Source organism: Eretmochelys imbricata, chromosome 6 (genome assembly GCF_965152235.1).
Source record: "Eretmochelys imbricata isolate rEreImb1 chromosome 6, rEreImb1.hap1, whole genome shotgun sequence".
In the NCBI taxonomy this organism is placed as follows: Eukaryota; Metazoa; Chordata; order Testudines; family Cheloniidae; genus Eretmochelys; species Eretmochelys imbricata.
The window spans coordinates 90414237-90423752 of NC_135577.1; the positions used below are offsets into that span (position 1 = coordinate 90414237).

At 51.8% G+C, this 9516-nt stretch overlaps 1 protein-coding gene across 2 annotated transcripts in view; it reads left to right on the top strand.

The window, feature by feature from the left end:
* Positions 1 to 8312, top strand: part of LOC144266013 (YLP motif-containing protein 1-like) — a 140618-nt gene extending 132306 nt beyond the window's left edge. For both annotated transcript variants that reach the window (XM_077819138.1, XM_077819139.1), the window contains 7 exons: positions 209 to 294; positions 1136 to 1233; positions 3201 to 3331; positions 3995 to 4068; positions 4814 to 4897; positions 5934 to 6101; positions 6740 to 8312. In XM_077819138.1, the coding sequence (XP_077675264.1) occupies positions 209 to 294; positions 1136 to 1233; positions 3201 to 3331; positions 3995 to 4068; positions 4814 to 4897; positions 5934 to 6101; positions 6740 to 6874 (776 nt within the window). In that variant the 3' untranslated portion in view covers positions 6875 to 8312. The remainder of the gene's footprint in view (positions 1 to 208; positions 295 to 1135; positions 1234 to 3200; positions 3332 to 3994; positions 4069 to 4813; positions 4898 to 5933; positions 6102 to 6739) is intronic.
* The last annotated feature ends 1204 nt before the right edge of the window (positions 8313 to 9516 follow it).

A 9516-nucleotide genomic window follows, 5' to 3' on the forward strand; every position in this document is an offset into this window, starting at 1 on the left:
ACTTTGCTGCCCTGTACGCTCCAGGTCTGAAATCTCCAGTCAGCCTGGAGCCTGCCCACCTCATAATCACAGGCCATGGTTCACTGCTTACATATCCTGTTTCTTGAACACGGGGCGTGGAGGGGCTTACAATCAAGCTGTTATTGGCAGGGACCTGGCTAACCCTGTTTTAAGATCCCATCTTGACATATGTATTCTCTGCTCTCAGTGTCTGCGGTGAAGCCGACTGCAGCTCCAGTGGCAGCTCCTGGTGTGGAGCCAGGGGCCAGCAAAGGTGCCAGATCAGAACATAGGGTAAGGTTCAAGGGACCAGGGCTTCTCAAAGTGCCTTCCTTGCTGGGTAACAGAGGCGAGGACCTTTCTCTGGAGTAAACCTTGAGGAGCCTGTCTAAACTGTGTGGGTAAGATCATGCCCAGGTGCATTGGGAGGAGAATGTTCACACACAGATCAATTAAGGGTTGTAGTGGCTGGGGAAATGCTCTGGCCCAGTTGCTCTGTAGGGGCTAGGCAGTTTTGAGGGTGAGGTTAAGGAAGGGCCTGCTCTCAACTACCTTAGGGGTAAGGGCTTCTAGACAGGAAAAGGGAATATCAGGATATGATGTGTCGCTACTAGGTAATGGCTGGTTTTGTGCTGCCCACGTGTCCTCAGCAGAGATCAGGCAATGCTGCTGCTGCCAGGGCCGTAGGTGTGAAACCTCAAGGGAATGTGGCCGAGCTGCCCAAACTATAACGTCTCAGGACGGTCTGTGGTTTTCTCTGCAGGCTACTGTTATCACGCTAGCCCACCCACCAGGTCTGCCTCTGGAACTTTCCCTTCAGCAGAGCTTCGGGGGAGCACAGATCTGTGCCACATTCTGTCTTTGTCATGATTCAGTTCTGTTTTTCAATCAAACCATTTCCTGAGCTGGGAAGCCCCTCTAGTGACCTTGTGGCAGCTCTCTGGGCCCACTGAACTGTAGGTAATGGGTCCACCTCACGCTGTCCAAAGTGATCAAGTAAACAGCTCAGCCCAAGGCACAGGCTGCTAATCATCAGGAGGGAAGACTGAGGGCCCTGTGGTTTTCCTCTGCCATCTCCCCTTTCTATTAACCCTATGGCTGCTCTGCTGCTCTTACTCTGTCTCTTCAATTTCAGGTGAAAATGAACAGGATGCGTCAGCGCATTGCTCAGCGCCTGAAAGAGGCTCAAAATACATGTGCCATGCTGACCACCTTCAATGAGATTGATATGAGGTGAGGACCATGCTCTCCCCTCTGTCCAGCAAGGTGAGGCCCCTCCCTCGTTGCATCCAAACCAGCAGCAAGGACCTCGCTGGTCACGCTTTTTGGGCAGGCTGGGGCAATGTTACTTTGGGGCTCCTGTTGTCAGGTTTCTCACTGCACTCATCTGGGCAGGTTTCTCCAGGCCATCCTGATGTCCCAGGATCAGGTGTGTAGTTCACTCAAGGTCCTTGGGACTTAATGGGATCTCGTCTGTGAAGCTCTTGGTTGAGGATTGGGTAGTGCTGAGCTGGAAAAGCTGGAGCAGCTTGTGTTCTGGCTACTGGCGACATGAAGACTGTCTCCTGCTTCCTCTTAACCCTTAAGGTGACTGCTGGGGAGACTGGAATGTGAGTCACCTTAGGACAGGTAAGGTCCAAGAAGCTCACTCTACAGGTGTGGGCATCCCCCCAGCTGTGCACTTTGCAGAGAGCAGATCTGGCAGTCTTGTGGAGCAGCTTTCCAAGATGGTCAGCATCCCTTCCCTGTCTCTTTCAGTCAGTGGGGATTCTCTTGACTTGCACCAAGTGCTCATGGGCCAACCACACTAATGGGCTTGGAGGGTGGGCAGCTTAGATTTCAGTGCATTAAGGGAAATTGTGCCCAAATTGAATTGCCCTGTGAAATCCTACTCTGCTTCTTAAGACAAAACATGTAAATATTTGGGGCTCAGAACGATAAGGTTGGCAAAATAGTCTTGATTGGAGGGGAAGTGCTGCAGCTTTATCTCCTCTCCGAGGCTAATCGAGGTGTCGCTTTACGCTAGCCTCGGGCTCTTGTTGCAGCCAGTAATCTGGTTTGGATTGATTGCCTTTCTAGCTGTATGCCCTGCTGCCGACTCACAAGGGCCTACACTGAGGCCTCCTGCTCCCCACTGGGGCTCAGCGTCTGAAAGGAGGAAGCCATAATGAGCCGGTTTTTCAGCAAACCTCCTCCTCACTTCTGCAGCCCTTGTGTCTTGGGAGGCGCTAATGACTTTGGGCAGTAATCCTAGCCCTAAACAAGGTTAGGTGCAGGAAAACAAACATTCTAATCCCATTGAGCCCCCACCCCCACCTCCTGCTAAAGCTGCCTCTTCAAAGACACATGGTCCATAGAGGGGGCAGGGCAGGGGGTACAATTCCAAAGTATCTGGTGTTAGCCCAGGATAGGCAGAGCTGAGGCTATGCTGCTCGGTGCAGTTTGTGTAACTGGTCTGTATTCCAGTTATGGGACTGAGGGGACTAGCTACTTCCATGATGGGGAGAGCAGACACTGTGCTCAGTGCTCAGGCCATCTCTGTGGCATTTTGAGAAGGCCTCTTGTTGGGGGGGATCAAAATCTCATGTGCATACAGCCTGTCAGCACCGAGCAAGAGGGCCAGGTCTTGGAGCCGCAACATGTGGGCTGCCCCTGAAACCAGCCCTGAAGCTCCTTTTTTTCTGCTTCACTGCTGAGTCTTCTCTGTCCTTTCACCCTTGGCACTCCCACCCCACAGTGTTTGCTGGGCAGCCCCTGGAGAATGAGCACACAGTTCACCTGTAAATGCTGCCCAAAGCACCAGACGCTGGATAGTGGTTGTGATGCCAAAGACTCGGCTCTGTGTAACACCAGCCCTGGAGCTCTGACAGATCTGGGGCACAGCACATTCCTGCCAGGCAGTGCATCCTTGGAACTACAGCAGAGCTACGCTGCTTCGTCTGGTTTTGTTGGATTTCTGGCTCTGGAGGGGTTCCTAAAGCAGCTTCTCTGACAGCAATCTTGAAACAAGCTAAAAGTTGCCCAGTCTGTTACTTGGGGCAGAATTTTTCAGCAGCTTTGGGATAGAACACTTGTTGTTGCAGGTTTGTTGACACAGGAAATTTCAGTTATGGAAGAAGTGAGTAATCTCTTTTCCCCTTCACCCCTCCATTCCTGGTGGTAATGGTTGTCTTTTTTTTTTTTTTTTTTTTTTTTTGCAGTAACATCCAGGAGATGAGAGCCCGGCACAGAGATTCCTTCCAGAAGAAGCACAACCTGAAACTAGGCTTTATGTCAGCCTTTGTGAAAGCTGCAGCCTTTGCTTTGCAGGAGCAGCCCATCGTGAATGCGGGTGAGTGTGCCAGCCTGTGTGGAGACAAGGGGCTTCCTGAAGCATGTGGCTAAGCCTATAGGGAGCTAAAGGCTCCAGAGGTCCACATCCCCACATGTGAAAGATAGGGAAGAGGGAGAGGCTGTGAATACTTCTGGGCTCTAATTAGTCTAGTCTAGGTGGTTTCACTTATGCAGGAAGGAGCCAGCATGCTGGGAAGGCCCCTTCACAGTGACTCAGGCAGGAGCTTTCAAGACTGACGGGGTGGGTGCCGTGTATATTAAGGTGCATCCCAACACAGCGCTGCTCATTGGTAGAGGACATATCCTACTATATTTCACTGGAATGGCTATTGTGTGGGGAGGGCAGGCCCTTAAGAGGTGTCTCCTGGGGGATCAGTTGTGCCTATGAAGGGAGAGGAATACATCGGGGAGGTTGGATGTCCCAGGGGAGTGAGCTGATCCTAGCCAGCTCCCCCTCTCTCCAGCCAGCTTTACCTCTGTTCTGGTGCTTTCCTGAAGAGGCAGTGGGGCTTAACCGTCCCCTGGCACTACATTTAAAAGCATCGAAATGAGAGATGAGCAAGTTGCTGTTGGGGTGTGACTACTTCCGGCCCTTCATGACTGCAGAGTCCTGGCTCTTGGGCTTTCTCTGTGTAACTGTTTGTTTTCCTCTCTCTCCTAGTGATTGATGACACAACCAAAGAGATGGTGTACAGGGACTATGTGGATATCAGTGTTGCAGTGGCAACTTCCAGGGTATGCCCTGTGGGCTCTTTACCTGGCCCAGACTGCAGCCCTAGTTCTGCAGGGGTGATACAGTTAGCTAAGCAAACGGAGCCATGGCACTCTAGGATGGCAAAAGCTACTCACGTGAAACTCCGATGCCCAACACATCTGGTCCTGCAGCAAGAGAGCCTCGAGCCACTGGCCCAGCTGGCAGGGGACAAGGCCACCACAGCTCTTATGGGTTATTAGGAAAGTCCAAGTTGGTGGCCCTGTCGTGGGCTCACTGGTATGAGCACACCTGGGAGTGGGGGAAATGGTGTGTCCTGGCTTCATGTTTAGAGACCAACCTTCAACCCACAGAGCAGTGCAGATAGTTGCCTGCCCTGCTATACTAAACTACTGCCTCTGTAAACCCTGGACAACACCCAGGTGGACACTGCCACTTCAGACCTAGTTGGCCCTGAGAATGGGTGCTGCATGCATCCAAGGAGGGAGGAGAGGAGTCCCTCCCCAGGTCGGATGGTGGATCTGCTGTCTCTAGTTTGGGAGGTAAAATGTTGCCTGATGTTGAAGTTCTGGATTTGTGACAGGAGGAAGAGTAAATGACGTGCTCTGCTCTTCATGTTCCCATCTCTCCTGTTCAGAAGGGCAGGAAGTTGAGTGTACTCCAGTGGTAACTTCCTTTGCCTGAGACCAGGTTCCCCATGTCTTTGTGCTCAGATGCACCTGTTTGCTGCTACATTTGACTCTGACTGGGCTCTTTGCTCCCTCACAGGGTCTCGTGGTCCCTGTCATCAGGAATGTAGAAACTATGAACTTTGCTGACATTGAGCGAACCATCAACGAGCTAGGGGAGAAGGTAACAGGAGATGGGACTGTAGGGGGTGTGCTGGCCATGGCTTTCTGAGAGGGGTGCAGAAGGGAAGAAATGAGCAGCCAGCTCAATCCGTGGCAGAAGCAGCACTGATTTCTGACAGGGACTGCTGGCTGTGCACAAGTGGGTTCACTCTGTGTGCGGGTTCACCTTTGGCCCTTCTATCTGCCTATCTTTAGGCATCTTCTGTGCATTGTACTAGGTGCCAGCCCTACCTGTGACCTCTTCTTACAGGACACATCCCTCTAAGTCTTTCCCTTTTAACTGAGACTCCCAAGCATGCTTGGGCTCTTGCTATCCCCCTACTCCCATTACCTCTCCTTAAGATCAAAGCTTGTTTACCTCTTTGGAGGCAGGTAATTCCCCAGCTGAGAGGATTACTGGAAATCAAGGCAAGAGAATCTTATCACAAATCAAATGGTGGAACTCAATGAAAGTAAGGGATAAACCTTGTAAGTGCTTCTACTAGAGGAAGAAGACAATAACCTGCTCCTAATTTTAGTGACTGTCAGTCCCTTGTGGTCTGTCAGTCATGCCGTGTCTCTGATTCAGCTGATCGGCAGATGGACCCCTGATTAACTGAGACATGGAGCTGTTCAAACTGTGGGACCATATTGAAAGTTCCAGTACAGTTCAGTGCCTCCCCTGCACACTGGTGTACTACCACTGCCTTATGAACTTGTCACTGCCTCTCAATCTGCATTCTCCCCTCCTCTCTACCCGTCTGACTGTCTTTCCTGGCTGAGGTGGTGTCAGCATCTCGCTAAACCATAATGTTAAAGCGACAGAGCCCATATTTGAAAGTAACCCCATCTAAACATTTACACTAGCAAATCTGAACTGGCAAGTGAAGTTCTTTCCATCACCTGTTGCTTGTGGGGAGTTTTCAGAAAAGGTCACACCCTATGAATGTAGTGAGTGAGGAGCAAGTACCTCCAGTCTCTGTCTCTTTGCTCCTCTTTGGTGTCCTGGGTGCCTTCAGTTTGAGCTGCTTTCTAAGATCCTGTTCTTCTTGTTTCAGGCCCGAAAGAATGAGCTGGCTATTGAGGACATGGATGGGGGCACCTTCACAATCAGCAATGGAGGGGTCTTTGGGTCCCTCTTTGGGACGCCCATCATCAACCCTCCCCAGTCTGCCATACTGGGCATGCATGGCATCTTTGACAGGCCTGTTGCTGTTGGAGGCAAAGTAGGTGTAGGTGCAGCTGCATGGAAGGCTCCAAAGGGCTGTATTCAGTGTAGTTAAATGGGCAGAGGTGAGGGGTTCAGCAGCAGAGGGGACCCTGGTCGTAGCTGCACCAGATGGGGTGGAGGAAGCCCTCCTAGAAGGCTTTCCTCTTGCAAAGTTACTTAAGTGGGACCTGTAAAGGGTTCTAAGCAGTCTGTGTTGGCGATAGGGCCAATTCATGGTGTTGGGGCCCAGACAAGCCCTCACCCGTCCACGCGGGGGCAGTGGGTAGCAATGCACAATGCAGTGGCTGGCAAAGGGATTTCCTGGATCCCCTTAATGTTGTTGGAGAGAGTGCCTTCAGTCTCCATGCTAGACATTAGCTCCCCTCCTGAACAGCATGTCCTGGTACCTGCCAAAACCCCACCCAGAGCTTGTGCTTAGTTAGTGTATGACTTAAGGAAGGTGCAGAGCTGAGCCCTGTCAGCTTGCTGTTGTCTCTTCTCTCCTGGAGAAGCAAAAACCTTGCTGAGCAGGTGATCTTGCTACACCCCCTCCCTATCATGCAGGGCAGGAACAGCTGGGTCTTTCTCAAGTGGGATGGAAGCCCATACAGGAGAGGCAGGGCTGAGCTCATTCGCTCCATTTCTCCTCCTCAGGTTGAGGTGCGGCCCATGATGTATGTGGCGCTGACGTACGATCACCGGCTGATTGATGGCAGAGAGGCAGTGACTTTCCTGCGCAAGATCAAGGCTGTGGTGGAGGATCCCCGCGTGATGCTGCTGGACCTCTAGAGCACAGCCTTAACCCCATACAAGCCAACCAGGGCAGGGACGCAGCACCAGCAGGGGTAATATAGGGCATTCAGGAACCAGCAGGAGTTCATTCCAGTCTCCTCCCCGCCCCTGTGTCAGGAGGGGTCTTGGAGGGAACTCTGGAGTTAGCTCCTACCTCCTTTCCTGTTCCCTTGAGACATGGTTCAGTTTCTCCCTTGGGCTGTTATCCATTGGGCAAACTACCAAATGGCATGGGCTCTCCTGAACCACCTATGTAGCCTCTCTCTCGCCTTCCCCTCCTTCCCCGTGCACCTGAGTGCACCTCACCTCCAGCAAAAGCAGCCTGCTACTGCACTAGGGTGCCCTTCCCCAGCAGCTCCTGTGCCAGTTCAAGTTTACTTCCAGCACTGGGAGGGAGGGAAAGGCCCTTGTGTGTCCCTGCCACTTGAAAACCCCCCACTCTCATCCACCCCACAAAGCCAGCCTGGGATCCCCGGGGTGACTTTGTAGCAGGGTTTGATCGCACCCCTGCATTCCCCCCTGTTCTGGTGATCTCAGGGGCATGGACACTGCCAGGGCTGTCTGCCTCCCCTGCTGTCTCCTGCTCCTCAAACTAGCAGCTGAGGCGCATCCATTAGAATTCAGGCACCTGTTTCCCTCCCTTCCCTGGCAGGAAGGCAGAAATAGCCCCTCCCACCCTCTTCTGTGTTGAGGTTTGGTTCATTTTCTCTGGCCCGGTCTACATGGTGTGAATGTCTGATGTCTGGCAGGGCAGGGTCAGCAACCTCCACCAGGGGAGGCAGCTCCATTCCCTGCTGCACCCTATGGGCCACCCCTGGGCTTAGGCCACTACCTGTCAGCAGTTAGGATAAGAAATACCCCCCTGCAGCTGCCTTTGAATTACAGCCCAGTGTTGATGGGTGAAACCATCAGCTTCCTGTCTGCAATGGCCTGGCCTGCCCCCTGCTGTGAGACAGCTAGGCAAAGGGCCCCTGCATCCTAGCCCCAGGCTGCTGGTATGTGGGGGCATATCCTTAGTACATAGCGTGCATATGTAGCGGTGAGCGAGGGGCTCTTGGAGTCCCTGCCAGGTCTATTACTCTCACCCCCTACACAACTTGTAATTAAAGTATTTAACGCAATGGGTTTTAAAGACATAAACCAGGGAAATGATGGAACGGTGGGGTGTAGCGGGGTGGGGAAGGGGAGCAGGAGTGTGTACATGCTGGCACTGGGTTTTGAATCTGTGTCCCTGACTTGGTGCAAGAAACTAGCTGGAAGCACCATGGGAAGAGTAGTCCCCACAGAGGGGAATCTGGTGCTGGGCCCTGCACCAGGGCATTTGCCGCCACTGTGATGATGGAAGTTGAGGCAAGATTTTTCTGACTGCATTCTCTGCACCAGGTCCCTCTTATGGCCTTCTTTTGTCAAGGGAATAAATTCATTAACTCTGCAAGCCTGTTTTTGTCTGAGGGCTTAGATAGGTGGGGGGGAGGGGTACATAGCCTAGAGTGGCCACCTCAGCTGGCTCCCTCACTGGTCATGTAGTGGGGCTTCTCCGATCACCGGGTCAGATGTGCAGCTCTATTTGCCTGTCTGTAGCAGCATCAACTCTTGTTTCTCATCATGCCATGGGCATTAGCTTGACTGTCTCTGCTGCTATGGCAAGTTCAGAGCTTTGCCTGTTTCTGCTATGGGAATGAGAAACACAGGTGCTTGTTTGGTTCCATGATTGACTGTTAGGGGTCTAAGACCCCTGTTCAGTCAAACCCCAACTAGACAGGAACTTGCAGGGAGTTATGGTTGCAGTGTCATTTTAGGCTGCAAATGCAGAGGTCTAATGTAACAAAGAGGGATTATCTCTTTCCTACTCTGTGACACTGGGACCACTGCAGGTAGAAAACTGATCATTCTGACAGCCCAGTACTGGCAGGATATTGACAAATGATGGCTGTGCGGAGCAGCGTTTCCAAAGCAATGAGGGAGCTGGAGCTATTGGCTTTTGGGGAAAGTCCGAGAAGTAAGCTCTAGCATGGCAGTGCCATTAATTTGCTCTTTTCAGGGTGCTCCCACTGAGCGGGTAGAGGAACATTTAGGTTCGCAGAGGAGGATAGAATGAAGGGTAAAAGAATAAAATGAAGAAATTAAAACCAGAAGCTGAATCTCAGACATGACAGTCTGCCTTGGTGTGACATTATCACCCAAGGGAGAAGCCCTAGCCCTCAGAACCTTCGCAGACAGCTCCTGGCCACGGATTGCATCAGCCCTTGCTGGGAGGGTGCTGTATAGATCCCTAGCAGTTGCTTTTACTTGCCCGTTTCACAGCTGTGAGCATAGAGCAGCCTCTTCTACTAAAGAATTCAGTTGTATCTACAGCAATGGCACTAAGGAGAGGCAACAAGCTCCTGGCTGTAGCTAAAAGCTCTCTGTGCTGCCGGGTCCTGTGAGTCAAGTCTGCTTTCTTTGGTGATGGACTCTGGCTTGTGCAGACTCAGGAAAGCTCATGTTCATTTGGAAAAATAGCCATGAGGTACAAAATATTTCTCCTTGTACATAAAGAAAGAAGAAGCCATTGTGCTGTTGAATGGCTGCAGGGAGAGCTGCTGTGGAACTGAACTGCCCATCTGGTTGTGTTATAAAACATGTCCAATATCACAAGC